At 33.0% G+C, this 24,599-nt stretch overlaps 1 protein-coding gene across 2 annotated transcripts in view; it reads right to left on the bottom strand.

Moving 5' to 3' along the window:
- Window positions 1-1,482: 1,482 nt before the first annotated feature.
- LOC138304688 (wnt inhibitory factor 1-like) overlaps window positions 1,483-24,599 on the bottom strand; it is a 65,180-nt gene continuing 42,063 nt past the window's right edge. The window contains exons 4-11 of one of the 2 annotated variants that reach the window (XM_069244893.1): window positions 12,588-12,731; window positions 12,119-12,223; window positions 11,643-11,738; window positions 10,963-11,058; window positions 7,714-7,809; window positions 7,297-7,392; window positions 4,171-4,317; window positions 1,483-3,861 (exon numbers count right to left, since the gene is read on the bottom strand). In XM_069244893.1, the coding sequence (XP_069100994.1) occupies window positions 3,740-3,861; window positions 4,171-4,317; window positions 7,297-7,392; window positions 7,714-7,809; window positions 10,963-11,058; window positions 11,643-11,738; window positions 12,119-12,223; window positions 12,588-12,731 (902 nt within the window). In that variant the 3' untranslated portion in view covers window positions 1,483-3,739. The remainder of the gene's footprint in view (window positions 3,862-4,170; window positions 4,318-7,296; window positions 7,393-7,713; window positions 7,810-10,962; window positions 11,059-11,642; window positions 11,739-12,118; window positions 12,224-12,587; window positions 12,732-24,599) is intronic. The other variant, XM_069244894.1, reaches the window with a different exon arrangement.

Here is a 24,599-nt window from a genome sequence, read left to right as displayed (position 1 = left end):
AGAAATTTATTTTTCTTTTATAACAGGTTCATAAAAAAATATATGAAACAATTTTATCTATAGAGCATGTTAAGTAATCACCTTACACACTGTAAACTAATACAGCGACCTCTGTCTAAAGACCACCGTTGTCTAAAGACCACCTCTGTTTAAAGTCCACCTCTGTTTCTAAAGACCAACTCTTTCTAAAGACCACCTCTGTCTAAAAATCACCACTGTCTAAAGACCACCTCTGTCTTAAGGCCACGTCTGTCTAAAGATAATCTCTGTCTAAAGATCACGTCTGTTTTTAAAGATCACATCTGCCTATAAAGACCACCTCTATCTAAAACTAAAAACCACCACTGTATATAGATCATCTCTGTCTAAAGACCACCTCTGTCTTAAGTCCACCTCTGTGTAAAGACCGCCTCTGTCTGAAGACCACCTCTATCTAAAGACCACATCTGTCTAAAGACCACCTCTGTCTAAAGACCATCTCTGTCTAATGACCACCTCTGTCTAAAGACCACCTAAAGACCACCTCTGTCTCAAAAGATTACCTCTGTCTAAAGACCACATCTGTCTTTAAGACCACCTCTGTTTAAAGGCCATCTCTGTCTAAAGACCATCTCTACCTAAAGACCACCTCTATCTAAAGAACACCCCTGTCTCTAAAGACCACCTCTATTTAAAGACAACCTCTGTCTAAAGACCACCTCTGTCTCAATTCAACTTCTGTCGAAAGACCACCTCTGTCTAAAGACCACATCTGTCTAAGGACCACCTCTGTCTCTAAAGGCCACCTCTGTCTCTGAAGACCATTTTTGTCTAAAGGCCATCTTTTTCCGGGTCCCACTTCATGACAATACGAACATTGGCTTATGATAAAAACCATTTATGCCGAATATTTCACTTGGCAATACACACTGGTCATTTCAATCTCCGTGGGATTTCTGGATAGTGGAGATAATTAACCAAAATAACACCCTGTGTTAGAAGATTGTGTCTTATTATCATTGTAACATTATGAAATCATGGTGATTTATCCGAATCATAAATATATGTACGCATGTAACAAGGCGGACCCTAGACCATTTCCTTGTATCGATTGTCGAAATCTGCACTTAGGTTTCAATAATGAAAAGACTCCTCCCACAAAAAAAAAAAAAAAAAAAAAAAAAAAAAAAAAAAAAAAAACAACAACAAAAAACAACAGCAACAATGAATTACTGCGAATCACTTAAGAACCTTCACTTATACATTTACGAGGGCACGCAGCAATGCATTTGCTCTAAACATCCATCACAAGGATATATCTAAAAAAAATTGTCAAATTGTTTGATATTGTTCTTTTAATGTAGATTGGATTGAAAAACCAAATACCCAAAACAAGGGAGAACATATAGACACCCATACACACACACTGAAGTTCATTAAACGTATTCTATTAAAACCAAGAATTTGTTAAGTCTTCGTATAAATCAAAACAAACAATAAAGATACATTTAAAACGTTTGCAAATTTATTTTACAATTTCCATAAATATTTACAATTTGATTCACATTTTCGAGTCAAATGAATAACGTTAAATTAGTGGCAATAATATATTAGTACTCATTTCTCACCCACTAACACAATGGCAGCATCGTAACATTGCTGTCACCAAACACGATGATGAACAACTACAAATCAACATAATCACATCCTCTGAATGTGTCAATGGAATATTTCATGAATAAATGCAGATCCGTTTGACGTCGTAAGAAACTTTTTTTTTATCCTAAATCAAAATGAGACATATTTTGAAGACATATTTAACAAGCAACACTGTAATGTTTAATCTGCTGTTCGGTATATTTAAATATAACACATATCAAAGGATGAATCAAAATATAGCTAAGTTAGATATTCTAAAATGCAGTTTTCAAGAAAACATTTTTCCGTCATAAGAAAGCATACTTTCGTTCTCATAAACAACTGTGACGTCATAAAGTTAAATATAGTAACAATACCAACAGCGACATTCAACAACATCAAACATATATAACAAAATCAGTATGTATCTGTATATACAGTTATCGCATAATGCTTGATTTCACAACCATTAAACTTTTCGCACACAATGAATTTGAACACCCAAAAGAAAATATATAACCACAATAAATAGAGATGAAATGTACCTTAAATCTGATCGATAAGATATGGCGACATTGGTCATATGAACAATATAATAATCAGTTCAGTTTATATATTTAAAATCAATCCACAATTTATCATGATACCATGCAAAAGTTTATAGCGTGTTTCGAGATCGACTTTTCCTTCTCTGTATATTACAGAGTTACCTCCCTTTTGGCTAGGTATCAATTATGTCGTCATTATTTTTGGCGAGCAACGTCGTTTTCTCTGAAAAGTATGACGTTAAACTCTGTAACACATGACGTCATAATCAATACCTACCCGCAAGGGCAGATAAATCTGTAGTTTACTATCCTCTGACCTATCCGATATTCGTTAGGATTCACAAGACTATGCATTCGTCGTTTCACGAGTTTGAAAAACTGTTCAATTTTCATCATTTATCATTGTACTTTTTTTGTTAATATCTTACTACCAAAATGAGAACGATTTTCTTGTTATTTTTCTGTGTCATTACAAATCGTAGACTATATAATCATATCTAAATTAAATCGAAACATTAGAAGTTTTCATGATGAGAAGTGAAAAGAAAATGTACGTGACTTAACTATTAAGCAATGCATGGTATGAACGAGCAATTTGTAATTTGAATCTGCATATGAAACCTATATTTCAGGTAGAATTATGTCCAATTTGTTTTCAGCATATCCAACTCACACCGTCGTTGGTATAAACTCGTTTTAACTTTACGAGAGCCTGACACTATTCGTTAATCTCCGTCTGCCGTCGTTCTCAATACAGACCGTGTGAGATTAGGATATTCTCAGACTATTTCACCAGATGATATGGGAAGTTTCAGTAAGACTGTATCTGATTGTATCGTTCCAGGTGAAGGCCTGTAGATAATCTGTACTTTAACGAAGCAATACTATATGTACTGTGGATCTAGCAACCATTCCTATGGCGTACATAATCACTCGAAAGTTATTCTCCATTACATGTTTTAACCATGTACATGAAAATGTCAAACTCACATCCATTTGAATGCTCAAGAATATAACGCCATAGCAAAGAGCAGACTTTACCAGTTCCACCATAACACTCAGGTCACCAATCCCATCAAAACACTGACGTCACCAGCGTCACTCAAAAATCGCTACCGTCACCAGCGTCATTCAAAAATCGCTGACGTTTTCAGCAGTAACAAAACTGGTGTCTCCAGTTCCATGAACATCGTTGTATCACAGCAAACGACAAATAAATTACGAATGAGTGATTATAAATAAACAAAGTATGAATTTGTGTAAAATTATACATATGTACATGGATGTATAGTCCATACGGACTGTATCTCAAGTAAGTTCTTCAGAGTACAATACTTAATAGTACATAATGCCAATCTTCAGAAAAAAACAAGCATGAACATTTCTGAATTGGCTTCATTCATGAAACGTCCTTATTGCAATTCATTGTCTATGCATATACCGTTTACTTGACATTCATTTCGCCAACAGGAGGAAATATATACCCGGAAACAATGCCTCAGTAAAGCCTTTGTTATCACAATATCCGACACTGTACAGGACTCGCACAAAACTTATCCCGTCACATAGGTTTATCACCGAACGAACTGCTTTTTCCGGTTTCTCAGTCCTTCTTTTCGCATTCGTTCTCGCCTTTCCCGCTTCTTTTTCCTTCTATAAAAAGCACGAACTTGTTCTAATAAGGGCTGCTTTCGTCCTGTAAAGAAAACAATAAGTGTTACTGTATCTGGAGTGGCAAAATAAATCATGGTACGATGATTAATTAATTTCTTCGCGTTGTATGAATTGCATGATTTCAATGATAAGCTCTTTTAATACTGAGGTTTCGAAATAAGATAACGACGCGGGAAAATAATAATTTACCGTAGATTAATTTCCCGCCCCACGGTGATTGTAACGTTACAAAATACCCGTTATTCATTATAAGACAAACGTGTATATTTGGTTAGTAAAGCATATGAAATAGGTAAAACTGTAATAAATGGAGTGTTAGAAGTGATCTTACGATTTTTCTTTGATTTTCCCTTTCTCTTCTTTATTTTTCTATTACGTCTTCTCTTCCTTTGGTTTTTCTTTTTCTTTTTCTTTCTTCCCTTTTTTCTATTTTTCCTCTTTCGTTTGTGTTTGTTGCTTCTCTTATCCCGTTTTTCCCCTTTAAAAAGACAAAACAGATTGATAAGATTAATAATGACATACGATAATAATTCCCATTGACTGTGTTATTATTAATCACATAATTCATATAGTTGTGACTAATAGAATCTGTTCTTCCTTGAGGGGGTGGCAACGAAATCGTAAGCCTCAGGCTGGACGTTCATGAATCTGGTTGTGATTTCGTTGCCACAGCCTAAAGGTAGGGACATATTCTATCAATCACAACTACATAGATACGGAATAATTATTTTTCTCAAAAGAAAATATGAGATGATATCCTTAAAAGAAGCAATTTCTCCGCGATATAAACATGGTTCAGTCGATTGAACATCAATATTGATGACGTCATTTACAATGCACGTCAAATTAATTTTCCATATAGTCATAACGTACATAATTGTTTTATCGAAACATCAGGTTCAAAATTGTTTGCATACGCAATTTGTTTTATCTTAGGGGTTAACAGGGAAGAGCACAAATCAGTGAATCATGGGAGAAACGTAGACCTTGGGTATATCTTAGAGGGCGATCATCGATTTCAATGAATTTACACCTATTCATGGAAACAATACACGATCGATATTAGCTTTTGAAATGCTGAAATGGCCACTGAGAAGCCATCGCCTATCCGCACCTGTCCGTTTAAGGAGCGTACACAGTTAGACATAGTCTTAGTCCTACTTAGACCGAATGAAATGTCGATCTAGGACGAAGTCTACTATGGAAAAAATCCCAGTTTAAATGTAATGCATTTGTAAAATTGACATTTTGTGGATATTTATTTTTGCAGATTTTAATGCAACTGAAATCTGCAACTAAACCTTCGTAATCTGAAACAACTATGAAGACATTTGATTTTGTTGCTGGCCTATCCGTCCCTAGTGTGTTCGATATTCTAGTTCTATTATTGCCATTCCTGGTACAACAACGTGGTCGCATAATAATTAATCACACTGGGCTTTGTTGTAATTCGTTCTCGATACGATGGAATGAAAGTGTTTCTAAACGGTAAGAGTGAGACTTTGTCTGGCACCTCTTTGGATTATGAATAGAAACTTCTACCAGACATATAGATTAATAAATGTTAGAAGTTAATATCACATTGAAAAATGCGACAAGTATTTAATTTGATTTAGACAATTTTGAAAATATTTCGAAGATCAAAGAGACTGAGATAAGATTGATGTGAATAAACTTTCACCAAATTTCCTTCTTATTCGTGCTTAAGCAGTCGTTAATTTATACCCGATGACAAGGAGACAGACAAGTGGTACGTATGAGTAGTAAATGATGTTTTAAAAAGACATTGATTCACTGTTCACAGAGTTCAAAATCAAATTTCTATGTTGCTAAACCTAAACGATATTATCTTTTCTAATATCACGTAGTACTACTAGTGAAGGTATTATCAATTACTTAATTTACACAAGTTTGCTTGTGGTTATCTGTGACCGTACAAGAGCCAAATATATAAGATGACAAATAATTAATGTATTACAATTCACATCATATTTATATACGAATTACATTGTCTGATGAACTACCCTATCACCAAAATCGTACTAATGACATCATATTTATATACGAATGATTTGGTATGTTGAATAAACTTATAAACTGAATTCCTATCCTATTTATGTTATAGTATGCTGATTACATTGATGAGCTCGTATTGTGACTACTCTATAATAAATAAGTAACAATTCTCGTAATATTTCCAAAGACAACACAAAATAATAAATTATTTACAACTATCCTTATATTTATAGCCGCGTTTTCGTAATCTTGTTAATTATGTTGCCTATGAATAGACTAACCTAATACCCGTAGCCTCCTTTTCGTAAACGTTTTAATTATGCTGTACGTCGACACATAACTACCAGTATGTAATAAAGACAAGTATACATCGCACCTATGTCTAGTAGTCGGTGGGATTGTGGAATTATAGTGAAAGGTCGCCCCCTAGCTACCGATAGCTCGCCATCAAGTATGTGTGTATGTCTGAAACCGCCAGCTAACTGATGCTCACGTTTACGCGAGGTCATGGCCCAGCGCTGAAATAATATACAATGGCCGTGGATCAGTGGGAACAAGCGAACGGTGCTTGTTGCACATCAAAGCGCGAGACAAAATGCATCTTCTTTTACACTCATAACGTTAGCATCGTTCGTAATAAATAAACTTGCGAGGGGTAATGGCGCGGCAGCGGTGGTCTGTTGTACTGCCTGCACGCATGTGTTAGGGGAGAAAGGCGTCACCGTAAAGATGGAGAAATGTGCATCATTTGATAGGACATATCTATTTCTGTCATGGAACTGTCATGCATAAAAGTTAATCTCCATTCACACATTGGAATGTTGAGATATTTCACTGGCATACACAACATTCCACTTGAGGAACAAAAACCTCGTCAGACACATCTATAGATATAGCGCTCGTCTCGTCACTTCTAAACCTGTCAATGTCTTAGACATTACTGTAAAAAACCTAATCGTTAGCAGTTTTTGAAAAAGCTATAATAATGACAAACTTTCAAACCGCTAATTTAAAGAATGGTGCCATGTGTTATGTTTCGTTTGTGGTTTTTTATATATAGCTTGAAGTATTAACGGTAGACATTTAAGCGGAGGCAAAAGCAGAAGTTTGATCAAGTGAATATATTTGTATATTACACGGAATAACGTGTATATAATTTCATTATTGAGATTCATCATTTTCTCGGTAACAATATAAGTAAACAATATATTAGGAGCGCTTTAATCCAAGGAAATGTATTAAAAATAAATTCACATACATTCGCAAATTCCCTTTTTCGAATTAAAAAAGATATTCGAAATATCAAGTGTAGAATAATCGGCCTTAATCACAGATATGCGTGATTTGGTAGTCAATTATACTTAAACAGTTCTGAAAAGGATTCTTTACAAAGATAACTGTCAAAATATATTAGTCAAACATCAACACATGTTTTGCTTACGTTTTTCACACACACTGCCTGAAAATCCTACCGGACACCGACATCTGTTGTCACCTATACACAGACCTCCATGGCGACAGGTAGGCTTACATCGACCTGTTCGTGGCGGGAAAAAACATGATTATATAATAGAGCTAAAATGTAATGATCACGTGAAAATCACGTGAATGGCATTACATAAACAGACAGAGCATGGCTATCATAAACAATGTGAAAGTAAAAGCTAAAGCACAAAAAGCTCTCTGAAAGTAACAAAATATGTGAGTTGATTTATAAATCTAACGAAGGAGTATTTAAATATCATAAAGTAATTGACCACGTAGACCACCACCTTAATCATCGCCACAACTCTAACTGTTGGTATTAATGGTTATTGCACGGTATGAACGACGCCAGTAAAGAGTTTAGGGGACTCACGTTTTTCACACAAATCACCCTTAAACGCTGCCGGACACTGACACTCGTTAGCCCCAATACACACGCCACCATTTTCACATTGGGGTTTACATTTGCCTGCAACACGAAAGTCTGTTTTAGTACTTTTAGCTCTATAGTTAGTACCAAGAAGTTATTTTAGTTTAGGTTTACAATAATTAGATTGAAACAAAATTTAAACTAAAAATCTTTTTAGATGGTTACCAACGTTTCCGTGCTAAATTGAGAGTTATTTTGAAAACAAATGCTGTTATTTGTTATGTAGTATTCTGGAGAAGAAGGCAGACTGTTTTAGCAGATTTCTCAATGCTGGTTAATTGTAATCAAATCTAGGAAGTAAAGTAAAGTTAGAATTAGATAAGATTGACAGCTGTGGTGGCATGCATATCGGGGTCACACCGTACATAGAAGTACCTAGTCACAGGAAACAGAAAACAACACACATACCCTTTTTACAAACATTTAGTACTAGCACCACGCGTCACAAAAGCTTCATATGTAATATGCAAGAAAATGACAGGAATGGTATTTAAAAAACTAATTCAGACACAATTTTGAAAATATTCATCAAGTTAAACGATTTGCCTAATTCGTTAAAGGCCCACTTCCTTTCCGAAACGACTTTTAATTTTTAAAATGGGAATGTAAAATTAAAATAAATTGAATATAAATTTAACTTTGCTGCCGTCGTCTAATTACGCACGTAAGTTGACTTATCACTGCGCCACGTAGCAAAAACCAAAATAGCAAAAACACCTTTATTGTTAACATAGACTTAAATAGGGAAATATAGCATTTGTTTGTTGTTGTAGCTTCGTCTCATGCTACAAAATAAATATTCTGATGGTATACGTGTTATTGAAATTCCTTATGTTATGTTTTTAAAGAACCTTTTTGTTGATTAGGAAACGTATTGAGTCTCTAAGAGAACAAGGAGAATAGTAGATACTTGTATTAGTGATAACGTAATCTAAATTAATTTGAATAGAATTTCTATAATCGATCAAAAATCACAACTGGTGTAAATAACACAGCAATAAATCCTGACAGGAAACTTTAAGATTTATCTAGTAAATGACGCCCTGCATGTTTATAGCCAAACCAATGCCACCCTCTACAATTTGTTCATATTTTTATTCAAACACATGGAATACAAAACAAAGGCATCATCATATGAATTGAATCAGTTAGGGTTGGAACTGTGTGAAACATTTTATTAATTCAAAGGTACGACATATGTTTCAGGGTCGTAAACTAAACCAAAGTCGTAATCGAGGCCGTAAACAAAATCAGAGCCGTAAACTGGTGCAATAAACACCGCCTCATGTAAGCACTCTAGATCCTAGTACCGTCTAATGTGAAGATAAAGTCAACGGTTCCTTATCAATATCAGAGCAGGTATCGAATACAGATTACTCACTAACCAATGGTCACTGAAAAGTGTATTGTATCATCACTGTAGAATTAAGAGTTATGTAGTGCAGTGCAGATTATGGCATGGATAATAGCCGTTTTGTATTTATAGTGATATTTCGCTATCAACAACATCGCAACGAATATCGTGTTAGCTATATAATATGATGTTTGGAATTTGTGATATAAACCAAAGGCTCGATTATCGTGTTTGCTATTTAATATAAGGTTGTGTATTTGTGATATAAACTAAAGACTTTTGATAAAACGCTTTTACTATCCGATATTTTATATAGATGATAGTTCCATTCCTACTTTGACGTACTTTTAGCACGTGAATTAAAACTATACAAAGGTCGTTTAAGTATGCATGCTATACTTTCTTTGAAACGTGGCCACCCTTTCGTCTATGTAGTGGTTTTGTTTAGCAAGTAACATAGATTGTTATCTTTAATATACACTTTTTCTTGATTTTTTCCTAAACAAGTAAAACTTCGGTGATAGCATACTTAAGATTCCACAGGGTGCTTTTCAAATTCCTGTGGGTGTATGAAAACTTGTTCTGCTTGGTATCTGTCATAGATTAAACAGCTGAAGCATATTTATGCTTTAATCCAAGAACAGTGATCTTCAATTTGTGGTATTATATAATAAATGGCTCAAAACCTGGTGTATTAATACGTGGAAGCACATTCCCTTTCTTGTTCACCTTTGACCCTTTGTACACATGCGAATTAGTGCAAGATCTCATATGCTAGCATTTTTGCCTATTAGGATTTTCATTTTTTTGGGTTTATTTGGTCAAATAAAAACAGATAAAATAAAGCAAACTTGTTACGAAATGTGCACATCAACAGATTTCTATCTGAAAGAGAATACATTTTTGTTATGTCGAGTAAAGTTATGTCGACATTAATGATAAATAACGACACATTCGATTAGCAATGACACAGAAGAACATCGTATGTAGATTGTTAAGACATGCACCCAAGATATCAAAATGTCGACGTTACTCCTGTCATCAACATTGCTCCACGTTTGTTGATCACGTGACTATGATAATGTGAGCAGGTGTTTGAAATCGATACAAATCACGCTTACCAAGGCATTCAAGCACGTGATGTAAATTGACGATACGTCAGGACCTATGTTTAGAGTGTTTTCCTAGTCTGTTGATTTACGTATTAATACACTAACTATATATAAAAATAAGACTGTAAAATGATAAATTAAGCCCTGAAATAAACGCATTCTCAGGGTGTAGTCTATTGGTGGTGAAGAGCGCACATACAAGGTCACATGGACCAATAGTTACAGAAACTCTCCTAAAGAATGTCTGTTATAACTGATCCCATGTATGTAATTGATGTGGTAACATGTAACACCATTCATTCATTATTGTCCAACCTACAGCCGTATACACTACACATAACCATATCGTCACTAATAGGCACATACATATCTAATTAGTCTGTGCTAAAATCAAACGGTTCATTTATGTACCAAGCACTAAATAGCGAGCTTCATCTATCTTATAGTTTTATTCCGTTTATATACAATAAACATGTCATTCTACTCTACGAATGCCTCTATGTTAGGAAGCAACTAACGTTTAATAAACACACAATCAATCTCTATTTCATTACTTTGTCTCGAAATGTACGAAGAGCAGTTTTCTATTTTCCCTATTGAAATTGAAAGTATGTGTGCATTTATCTAGTTCGTAGTTCGTAAAATTAAAAAAAAGACCAGATTCGATGTATATGTCCAGGTAATGTTATCAACACGTATCTAAGAATGAAATAAATTGTATCTTACTGAATCTACAAGCCTCTCCATAGAATCCACTTGTACACCAACACACATCTTCTTGTATACAGCGTCCACCGTTCTGGCAGGGTTGTTTACACAAAGCTACAGCAGATAAAAGTATGAAAAAAATGAAAGAGTGAATATTTTAGTCAAAGGCTATAATATCTAGATACAAATACAAACATCAAAAATAAATATAAATATCAAATATTTATATAGGGGACGTGGATGTGGCGAAGTGGTAGAAGGCGCAGCTATGTTTGGCTAGGCGATTGGGTGCCGTAGATTTTGAGTTCGAAGCCCGGATAGGGCGCGAGTCAATAAATTGTCATGCTTTGTTAAATTGTGTTTCTTATATATTTATTAAGGATTTATATAGAGTTTCTTAAAAAATGGTATATAGCAGGTGATGTTGATGAGAAGACGATACAAGAGTAGTCTAAATATTTCAATGGTTATAGATGGTGATGAAGAACTTTGGTAAGATATGGAACGTGGACAGAATGCAAAGATACACAGCATTTCAAATTATATATTACACTATGAAAATTCAATGTTAAAAACTCTTATCGAAAAAAAAGAAGAAAATGAGTATTATTGATAATATGATGAGATTTATTAACACTTTGCAGATACTAATCTGAGAAGTTTAATGTATAGTTTTTCGTTAGAAATCAGAAACTCACCTCTTTCACAACGTTTGCCTGAGAAACCATCTGGACAAATACATACATCCTCGGACATACAGGTGCCGTTATTGTCACAGCCATTCTGACACATCGCTGTAATCAAACATCACAATGGGAATATAGCGCAAATTTTGTTTACGTTCAAGATTAATAACGAACCATAAAAAGAAAGAACATCTTAGTCAAACAATAATATATCATTTACTTTCAAGATTTCAGAATAAATATTAGCAACAACAGGAAAGATGAAACAATACAAGATGTCTTAACAATGATGAAAGGTAAACGTAAAGGTGTACGTAGATCTCTTTACAGATCTCTCAGTGATATAAAACGTCGTATTAAGTATCTGGATACTTAATTATATTTTTGATGAGTGTGTTTTAAATAAGTGGTTATAACCGGACTGTTTGATAACCTAACTTGTTTCACACTTTAGCTAGTGGCTATAAATGGTCTGTTTATGTACTTACTTCTTTCACACTTTAGCCCGTGGTAGCCTTGCGCACACTCGCAGTGGCCAAACTGACTACAACGACCTCCATTTAAACATTCGAATGGGCAAAGTTGGGATGAAACTATGGAAAAGTAAACGAAAACAATCATAAAAATGTTTTATTTTTAAAACAAAAGCTTTAATATAGATATAAATATTGACAGAAAAAAATCCCTTCATCATAAGTAAAGGGAAGTCTAGTGGATATGGCTCGTATATGACAATATAGTTCAGTGTATAAATTATATGCGAAATACAGAGTTTGATGATCGCCGAAGTTGAACGTCTTATGAACAGATTAGTACGTACAGCCTGGTATGGGATTTGTGCTGACGATTATAAGCAAAACAAGCATTTCTGAAATATTTTTTTAATCCATAGATGGAACAATTATTATTTTATTACTATATTAAGATAGATATATTTCAAAAGATAAAAATACATACCAAACGCTGAACATGTCTTTTTCAGTTTGAATTGCATAGGTGACCCTCTGATTGGCTGACCGTGTTTGTTAAAAATTTGAAGGCCTAATGTTAGGGACGCTGTTCCATCATCCTCCCCCGTACAGGGTATAGACATCTGGAAAACTATTGAAGAAGAAAAGTATTTGATTTCAAATCAACCTTCTCATAGTGTGCAAATACATCAGGGAAAGAAACAAAGCAGAATTCTGCATTAAATAAATGTGATTATTATTCAACAACTATTTTGTTTTCAAAACTCCTTTTGGTTTAAAGCTATGTCATCTGTCTTTTAAAAAAAAAAAAAATTTTTTTAGATGTTAGTAAACATTGACTTTAAATTAAATTTTATTTCGCACCAAAAAGAAGCAATGAAAAATGTCATTTTGGTGGCAAGTCTTCAATCACACCAGAACGCTGAAATAAGAATGAATTGATTTCTTCACCTCGAAACGTCAAGTAATCTCCTTATAAGGCCGTAATTAAGCTACGTGGCGCCACACATCATGTCTAGCGATAAAACACATTGCCAATATTTAAAGATTGATTGGAAATTTTGAAACATGAAAATATCTAAGCAGCTAGTAATGTATGGTTTGGGATCACTATGGCGACGCCGGGAGGATGTTTACAACCTGGCTTCGACCGTACTGTTACCCATTACTGATTCTAGGATACTACGGATTGTCTTTAAACGAAGTTCGATCACTTTTAATGAACAGTTCATTCGGCAAAGTCCCTTTAATGGGGTGGTGCGTGTGGTAACTTGGTCCGAAAAACCTATTTGAATGCTGCAAAAAGACGAACATTTCCTGATATTGCGATGATTTTGTCCGACATTTATGAATTGCTTAAATGTGCTAATTATCATTGATCTAGAGTATTCCCGTTAAGTGTACCGGCCGTAGATACTGTTAAATTGCTGCTGTGTACGCCTTAGAAAAGGCTGCGTGCAGTTTGCAATGATAATTTAATGCATTTGTCAGATATTTTTTAATCTTTTAAAATTGTGTCTATTCAACTTTGAAGCTTTCATCATCCACTAAGTGCCTTTTCAAGAGTTGATAGACATTTGGATTTGGCTGTTTGTGTGTGTAGGGTTGTCACTTCTTATCTAGAGATTCAGACAACTTTTAAAAGTAAGCAGCCAATCAGAAATTGAATTGAGCCGTTACACATCGCATCCCCTATATACTCCTTAATACATACAGCCACGCTGGTTAGTCAGTGAATGGTCATGTGACCTCGTTACCACTGAGGATATTGATATCTAATTAAACCATCTGTACAGCATCCCATGCATCTTTCAACCCACTCAATAGCACGCTAAAAGATATATCTAAACACGCCGTATTTAAAATACATTGGTCTTTGTATGAGGAATAAGTAACCATTTATTATCATCTCTACTGGGACTCGGAGTTTAAGTTCAAAATAGATGTAATACCGCGGTTTAAGTTTATGAAACAAATTAGCCGGAAATTGGATTCAAAATCATAAATGGACTTTACGTTTTCAGCCCAAGTACCAAATACTAATTGATAACATTAAATGGGAAGTACTCTAAACCGCTAACTGGCAGTTTGTTTTATTTACCCATTACCATGGTGATTAACGATGAACCTATTTACCTATTTAGGATATCGTGTATCAGTTGTTGGGATTCCAAAGCCGCATAAAAACTTTATTTAACAAAATCGATTCTGGGTTTACTTTCATTTGCCTTAATCATTATATTTTATCAATATAAAATTTTTCTTTGTTTTTTCCGCTTAATTCCTTGACATCATAAATTGTCAGTTAATTGATAACATCTATCCTATTCGAAAAAACAAAAGAATAATCTGTTCGAATTTATGTCGTGAAGTCTGTCATGATCTAAAGATCTAAAAATATCGTCAAAATGTAGGTTTGTATATGCCGATAGAGCAATTGCATAATGCTATTGGTTTTTTTTAATTGTTTTCAATGCGAATGAGATAGAAATATATTAGTAACAGACCACACGTAGACTGCCTACAGGATATTTACTACTGCCCTTGTAACGTCAATGGGAGAGGTTGCTGTAATATCTGATTTTAAGACATAACATACAAAGTGGCCTTTTGAAAGATAATTTGCACTTGTGTAAAATGCATGTCCCGGTCTACCTTCACTAACACTGAAGAGCTTTCTCGAGTCGTCTTAGAGCCTTCACCTGTTGAAGTCTGCTCCAATGTCGGAAACCTAGTTTAGAAATACTATTTGTTTACCACTGCGATTTATCAACTACATACATAATGCATTCATTCATTTTTGCGATATACAAACAGCCGTTCGCTTCTAAGACATTTGATAATAATCCTAGTTTAAACTCCGTAAATCATTGCGTTTTTGTCTTGATTGACGTTTGACATGCCGGAGATCTCCTAAAATTTATAAGACAAAAACATAGCAACATTTACATTTTATATTATAACGGCCAACAGCTGTGGGCATATAATGCTCTCATACTTAATAAACTGTATTCTCATCCGTCAAGGCGCGGATCGATTTACCTTTAATCATGGCGCCCGTCACAAGCAGACATGTTTATATGCGTATGATGTTTAAGTGGTGAAAGCTTGTTTCAACAAGCAAACAGTTTATTGCAAATGACTCAGAGAATAACTGGGCCGATTTTCAACGTTTGTATATACGGTTGAGCATCCACCATGGTACTGTAACACCGCGACATGTGCCAGACGCTTCCTCAACGAATATACGACGAATGTAGTTTATCTTTTTACTAGCTTAAAGAAAACCCGACTCTCGTACGTGCACAATTGGTGTCTAGAAGTAGTCTCCATAATGCCAAAGTTAATTAGCGATCCCTGGAAAAATATAGTGATTTTCACGTCAATAAGACCACAATAGTCAAGACGAGGAATAGGCTAATTCACTAAAGACAAGGATATGTTCTCAACAGGCGTTTGTGAGGCGTCTTAATTCATTAGAAACGCTACAATGTACGGATAGTTTAATATGACTGATTAATATCAGGCGTCTTACAGATGACGAAACAGTTGTTACATGGAAACAGTGGTGTAGATAATGATTATTGTATTGTATATTATTGTTTTTGTCTTTAGTAATTCAGCAATGCAAAAAGTAAAACAATGCGTAATATTGTCATTTGAGTATTATTATATTGCAAAACTGTAATATTGGGTAATTAACATAGTAAAAGATGGGCCAATGAATCATATAAACAAAATATATCATAAAAATGATAAGATGATGCGTTCTCATTTGCGTATTTAATATCGTGGAAAATCCGAAGGTAATGGGTTTCAAATTATAAGTTTCATTAGTCGATATCCTGTTATTGTTACAGTGAAATATCTAGATATATCTAATTGGTATCCCTAGATGATGTTTATTGTTAATTTTGATATTTTTTTTTTACAAGTGATTTGTTGGAAGCCAAGATTTTCAAAATTTATGTACGTTTTAAACGAAACCCACTTTTTAAAAATATGCATAAGGTTTCCTTGATTGATCATTTCCTTCATATTCATAAACCCCTGAAAGGGATTCCTCCATTCGATTGTCTTTTTTCTTCTGAATCTGTGTTCATATTGTTCCAATGTCGCCTACAAATTATGAATTGTCATAATTGTCCTTAGTTTAGAAGACAGATTATATGAATGAAATTGACAACGCTTACTCTTCATGAACACTTGGTTCCACTCTCCATTTACTGATTTTCAAGTCTATTTTATTTAACGTCCTAATCATTGTTTTTGTTAAAACCGAGTTTGACTTTTGATTTTACGGGCTAAGTCTTCAAAAATATGATAATATGCGTTATTCATAGTGTTTTTTAGAGCTTAAATAGTGATGTAGTGATGAAGAACACGTGGTAGGAATGACATTCTGTGAGGAGGCGAGGGCACATGAAGTTCGGTATGTAGGCAGATTATCTGTAAGGAGGTGAGCACTTACTCGTCCTAGTCTGAATGTGAAAGGTTAAGTTTATTGGATGTGAATAAGATAGAGGAATAGTCTCTGCAATCAGCATCATTTGGCTGTTTTGGAATATGGAAAGTGTCAGGATTCTTGTTAGTCGATAGCATATCGTGTACATTACTGTAGCAGAATAAAACATTCATAACAAATTCACTTCCTTGTATTTAGGATTCTATATACCATAACTAGGCGAACATTTTGACATGTTATTTAATCTTCAGCAATCTATCGAAAACCATCAGGTTTGATGAATTAAGCCGTAAAAATCATTCAAAATAACGAACAAAACTGTTTGGTGCCTTATAAAAGGAAATATCATGATTTTTGATCAAAGTTATTTCGAAGTTAAAAACTTATGTAGTGTAAGAATTGTAATTCTCAAAATGTTGGTAACTTTTCGTGGTGAAAAACATTTGAACAACTCTTCTGGATTCGTCCGTATGAAATGTACATGAAATCGAATATTATAATAATCAGATTATAAGTGACAGGAGCATTTCATTATGAGCGATTTTTAAACTGGACAAGGATTATAAATTAATCTGTAATAGCCCAGCATTTTTGATAAAATTAGTTAAATAGATATCTGATTTAATAGATTGGAAATCATTTTATATTTCATTCTCTATATCGTCTTAAAATTGAAAAATTAAACTCGTGCCTTATTATCAATGATTGCAATTTAGATTTATTTACTTTCTACTAATAGGACCATTTTATGAATATAATTAATGTAATATACCCAAAGCTAATTGTTCCGTGTTGACGATATTTCAAAGTATTTTTATGTCCCACACATACATATAACATTCTTTCTTGTTTATATTGCCTTACCATTTTATCGTTTTTCAATGCTTATTCTGCTCATCCAAATTCATAAAAAGAAATAGTAAATCGTAAAAAACGTAAATAAATAACTAGATTAATTTTAATAAAGAAAATGTATTTCAAATATTTCTAGAAATATTAGATCCCAACGGGAATAAATTTCCAAAACTAATTTGGATTCTAGTGGTGTCTAAAACACAACGAAAGAGCTATAAACAGATTGTGAGATTATCTCTGTTAGCCTGTATAAACGTCCGTGATCTATTTATTTACTTGTAAGCAGAATGACCTTGATTTGAGCTGAAGATTAAATCCAGTTTATCACTTCCATGTGCTTCCGCAATCTCACGTTAACCGCCTCACTGAACGAGTCCTCTCAATGCTTAGTTACTTTCATTATCGTCCTATGTAAAAGTACATAGACTGTAAAATTGACTCATTCACCAGAGGAATTGATACATTCTAAATAGGTGAAAATTGGAAATTTCCTGTGTGAGAATTTCAGGCATTTGCTCATGCCGGAAGTAACAGTGCAGCGACACCTTCCGTGTCAGTGGAGAACTCTTCATTCATGGTGGAGGCTTCTGACATAACCTTTTATCGGACAATAATGGCGACCGTGCAATTATAGCTTTACCTAAGATGTCTCGCTTAAAGGTTATGTTTACAGTTGAAACCATACTGGTGGCTCTATTAAAGCTTCTTATTTTATATTTAACAGTTCACACAATTTGTTTCAATAATACCAAAATGATATTGCAAATGTATAATTCAGCACGATATATTACGCATAGTTACATGTATGTCCTGTCCCATTCCAATACTGTAAAATACAAATGACAATATAAAAACACATATTTAAACACTACAATTTGGTTGTATTTTTAATTGCAGTATTTAGCGGTTCATTAATTTCACAATACCAATTAGAGAACAAGAAGTTATTTTGGCAAAGTTATGTATTGCTATAGTTTCAAATAGATATAGTTGCAAATAAACTAATTGCTGAGATTGTAATACTATTTCCTTGAATTTCCTTGACTGTTATGACTTCAATGATATCAAAACATATTTATCTAATATTTGTGTTCTGATTAATCCTTGAAATCGTATTTACAACATCAGGATCGTGTCAATGGCGTGCCTGATAAAACAAAGTTTAAAAATACTTTTGTATGCAAAACGTAAATTTTAAACTGTATTTATTAAACTTTTTTACCATTTTAAGAATTACATATTTTTTAATCTGTATAGCACATTTTAATTTGTGCTTACTCATGTTACGTCATGTTACTGAAGTGTTTGTGTGACTTTACACATAGTATCTATCAACAAGCCATCAAGTTTTATCAACATAGTTACAAATTTTGATAATCCTTTTATAAATAAATAACATCATTTGTAATGGAGTACATTGTTATACAATTTTTTCACACTTTTGCTAGAATGCTTTCAAGAATTGTGCTCTATTATCCTACCCCTGTTAGCTTACACTATTTTATTAGATGTATACTTTTGTTTTTGTATTGATAATTGGACTTATACGATTCGCCTGGTTGGGTCTCACAGCTGGTGTATAACGGGAATGTTCAGCATGTGGTTTGGTGTTTTTAAAACATAACAAAACTCAACTATAATTGACACTACATGCTAGTAACACATTTACAATCTAAGAAATGCTATGTATTCGTTTTGTGTATTTCAATAGAACATAAAATTCCTCTTTACTTGAGAACTTCACTACATCAAAAACTGATTGGTATTTGTAGCAAAACTATAAACAAAGGTTGCTTTATAGTTAATAATTGATGTTAACTGTTCTCAATGTTGACTTTAATCAAAATACACATTTATGATACATTGTTCTAGAAGCGTAACTACAGTCTATGTCTTTGAAGGAGTGGAAGTATTTACACCTGCAGTTCTACCATCAGCATCCTGTTGATTAAGGGACATCAATTTGGAACCTTTTTAACAACATAAATGGATATCTGATCTCAAATGCTTCTGTACCAAGAGTTATGCAAATATCATTGCCTTAATCACAATCACTAATATTGATAAACGCATACGCGTGGCGTGCAATTTAAAACATGTGAAAAATGATTTCAGAAGGATGCAGGAAAATATCTCCTCTCCCACAACGTTGTATTTAAGTATGTAAATGTCAGAACAATAAATAATATAAAAGTGAAAAAAACGTGATTTAAAAGCAGCGGACTTCGCAACATCCCTATTTCTGAATTTAGAACATTAGTGGGATTTTATGCTTATTTAATTTTGAAACTTGATACTTCATGGTTATCATGTAATTACGGTTTATGAAAACATCACGATATAACATCAAGGATTTTTAGATATAGACAAGTGAATCATTTACAAAAAGTACATAATTCTTAGTTTAGTTACAATACTTTTCGAAAATATCTTGTTTAGCTTGTAAACGTTAAGTGCTTTTGAAAGGATAATTTTTAAGATAATTTAATTCATTCTATCACTAAGGTTATTAGCAAATTGTGAGTGTAAGAGTTATTGCGCCATGTAGTGTATGATACCTCTCTTTCCCAAACCATATATACTTTACGGCAACTTGTGAACCATCATGTGTGGTCGCTACCTAGTTAGCTAATAACTATCAAGTTTATGTGCACATTTAAATTACTCAGGATAAAACGCATTAATTTTAACAATAATTACCCATTTTCGTTAAAGCTTATCTGCATGGGAAGAGCATAGCAAGCTACGATATCCTCTATTACGAGAACGAATCTTCCATTTATTTCCCTCAAGTGTTAGACATAAAACCAAGTTAAGAATTACCTGGCCATTAGGAGGGTAAGGTACCTGTAATAACACATATATAACGGACCATCTACGACATCCATGCCCTTTGTTAGGTAAGGCTTTGAAAGACTGCCAATTCCACCCTGACAACGCCGGCCGTGATTGCAATCATCTGTGTTAACTAAATACTTACATATATATTTTGCATGTCGAATTAGCAAGAGTAACGATACCAATTAAAAAAAGTATTTTGTTAACTTATTTAGGAGTATTGCATTCCTAATTATAGGGATATAAACGAGCTTCGCTATAAAATGGACCATAAAGAATCCATTTTTACATGCCAATAAAACATCAAACTTATGTTCTTAAAGAGTCTAAAAACCAATTTCGTGTTGTAAGGTTAGTGTGCATAATATAGCACAACCCATTTTGAAATTAGTTTATCATGATTTGGAAATAAAACTCTTGAAAAAATTTTGGATAAGGTAACGGATGTATGTCACAGCTTTTAATCAATGTAAGTTGCGTTTGATAGCTATTTCGTTACAATAAAATTGAAAATGATGATCAACAAATTATCGTTATTCTAAAAAAATAAATATATATTACTTCGAAACGTAAAAGGATTTTCACACAATTACGGAAGTCACATAAAAAATTGTATTTCATCTTTCTAGGATTCGGTCATGATTTTATTGACACCGCACAGACATTTCATCAAGATTCGCAATGAAATAGAAATACCTGTGCTACAGATTTGCTCGACTATTGTTTTTTTTTATAAATATTTGTTACTTAATTTAGACATAAATTCGTGTACTATCCCGTCGTAAGTTTGGCGATGCATCACTCTCTGTCTGTCCTTAGCAAATGTCTAAGGAACCCCCATGTGTAATCCAAATTTGCATAAACGAATATCTGTATATATATACTAATGTTTACTGTGTAAACCTGATAAAATCCTTGAAGTTTTATTATAATATTTATTACTGTATATGAGGTTCTTATAAACATATAGAAAAAATTGGTAGTGATATTGTTAGATGAAAACATTTTTTTAAAAAGTTCTATTTTTACATTGTTTTCCTTTTGAAGTTGTTCAAGATCAAGTAAATATTAATGAAAACCTAATAGAGAAGAAACTTGAAACGAACTTATATAATACTCATATAACAAAAAATGTTATTGCATTTTTTTTGAAATTGAAATAGCTTTTGTGGACTGTATGATGGCGCTGATGCATCTAAATATGTGAGCGAACTAAAACCAAATCAGAAAAAAATGATAAAAAATATCGCAGTAAATTCATACCTCTTGTTATCTGGGCGATATAAAAGAATTAGTACTCATTTCCATATTTGCATACGTCAATTTAGAATTGTGATAGGAATATATCATAGAATTAAAACAAACGAAAATGAAAGATAAAATCTCTGATTGTACTAGCGTTTCGATTAAAAAAGAATACAAAGTCAAAATACACATGCATCGAATTATCTTTTAGTTTTTTTAAGGAAAAATCGTAACAAAAATTGTAAACAATCTACAAATGAAGAAAAATAAAACAAGGTTTTAAAATACATTGAAGACAGAATGTATTGATATTTAAATGTCGTTTACACAGAAATATAGAAAAGAACAGAAATTGTTGTTACATTTTCACTGTTTCTTGACTATTCAAAATAATTCTGTTTTTTAATAAAGATTTGATAAAAACAATTTAAAACGTTACATGTATTGAAGAAATGAATTAAGTCCAAAAAACTGATTAAATAATGTAACGTTATTTTGAATTTGGGTGGAATACTAAAATGACACGTTGTTCAGTATAATATCATTCAGGTATAAATTACTGTATAAGTAAAACATAAGGAAGTTAATTTCGGTTTTATTTTTTAATTCATAGTGTTTTTTCGATATAACCATATCCATACTTTCTTTTGATAATTATTGAAAGGATTAGGCACAAGTTATTACAATTTATCAACGCAACTTTTTATTTGTAAATAAGTTCTTTTTCATATCATTAATGTAAAATATGTATTCATAAAAAGATGATCGTCAAGAAAATATTTGATAATCTTCGAAATATAATCATATAATGAAAGAATGAAGAAATGGTTATTACAGTTTTAATATTCTAAGTTGGTAAATTCTGTTTCACAACCAATGTTGTTAATAAATAAATTAATAAAAAAGTCTTTCGTTTTTTTTGCATTACGAAAAAATAACTGAAAAATATAAATATATTAAAATATCTTTTTTATAGACCATGTAATTATATTTGTAACTGCTACATTTTAAGACTATCAGTCAATAGCATTGATATTTAAATATGAAAACTTCTTTACAAGACAGAGGTAATATCTACCAACGTATTCATACATGTATGAATCTCATGTTAGAGAGCAAGAATGATAAATACCAATATAACAAAACATAATAATACATCACCGATATCCGATGGAAATAGAGAAAATTAAGGCAACATATGGATCTTCTTTCTGGATAATAGATCCATGCGCTCCCCAGGAGTAACAGTTCTTTACTACATAAACAACAGCTGTCGTAAACATCTTTGTCACAAATGAGTCAAGGTCAGAATAGGAACATGAACAAAACTTTCAACATAATATATCAAACATACTTTTATATCCGCTGAAAGTGATTTAAGTCGTCTGAAATACCATAGTTGATCTTTTAGACATTTACATCAATTAAGCAAAATGGAAACGAGGAAAATAGCGTAAGTACACTATACATGGAGTTTACTCTACAACTGGACTATTTATAGCTTGATTTTAAAATGCACACTGACTGTTTCAATGGTGGACTGTTTATATTGACAAGTTTTATCATATCAGTAATGTGGTAATTGACTTGATGTGTTCTCTTGACCCTATATCTGCGCTTTAATGGCTCGAAACCTTCGGACGCTCTTTCTGCACTTTTAAAACTAATTCTTTCTTTTACATGGTAACTGTCTGTTTGTAGACCAAAGTCACAGTTAAACGGTTTTAAAACAAAAAGGCAGAGCTGCCTTATTGACAGATAATGTGTAACCAACGCATATGAAGCATACTTATACAGTGATAACATCGAGAAGACAAAGTATACCCAGTTATATAATATAGAGACGACAAAGTATACCCAATTATATAACATCGAGAAGACAAAGTATACCCAGTTATATAATATTGAGACGACAAAGTATACCCTGTTATATTAATATTGAAACGACAAAGTATACCCAGTTATATAACATCAAGAAGACAAAGTATACCCAGTTATATAATATAGAGACGACAAAGTATACCCAGTTATATAATATTGAGACGACAAAGTATACCCAGTTATATAATATTGAAACGACAAAGTATACCCAGTTATATAACATCAAGAAGACAAAGTATACCCAGTTATATATATAGAGACGACAAAGTAAACCCAGTTATATAATATAGAGACGACAAAGTATACCCAGTTATATAATATTGAAACGACAAAGTATACCCAGTTATATAACATCAAGAAGACAAAGTATACCCAGTTATATAACATCAAGAAGACAAAGTATACCCAGTTATATAATATAGAGACGACAAAGTATACCCAGTTATATAATATAGAGACGACAAAGTATACCCCATTATATAATATCGAAACGACCAAGTATACCCCGTTATATAATATCGAGACGACAAAGTATACCCAGTTATATAATATCGAGACGACAAAGTATACCCAATTATATAATATCGAGACGACAAAGTATACCCAATTATATAATATCGAGACGACAAAGTATACCCAGTTATATAATATCAGACGACAAAGTATACCATTATATAATTGAGACGACAAAGTATACCCATTATATAATATCGAGACGACAAAGTATACCCATTATAATCGAGACGACAAAGTATACCCATTATATAATATCGAGACGACAAAGTATACCCATTATATAATATCGAGACGACGACAAAGTATACCCAATTATATACGACAAAGTATACCCATATAAATATGAGACGACAAAGTATACCCAATTATATAATATCGAGACGACAAAGTATACCCAATTATATAATATCGAGACGACAAAGTATACCCAATTATATAATATCGAGACGACAAAGTATACCCAATTATATAATATCGAGACGACAAAGTATACCCAATTATATAATATCGAGACGACAAAGTATACCCAATTATATAATATCGAGACGACAAAGTATACCCAATTATATAATATCGAGACGACAAAGTATACCCAATTATATAATATCGAGACGACAAAGTATACCCAGTTATATAATATCGAGACGACAAAGTATACCCAGTTATATAATATCGAGACGACAAAGTATACCCAATTAT

Source organism: Argopecten irradians, chromosome 12, assembly GCF_041381155.1.
Source record: "Argopecten irradians isolate NY chromosome 12, Ai_NY, whole genome shotgun sequence".
In the NCBI taxonomy this organism is placed as follows: Eukaryota; Metazoa; Mollusca; class Bivalvia; order Pectinida; family Pectinidae; genus Argopecten; species Argopecten irradians.
Note: the sequence above shows the minus strand (reverse complement) of the source record. Positions and strands in the feature narration are given on the sequence as shown.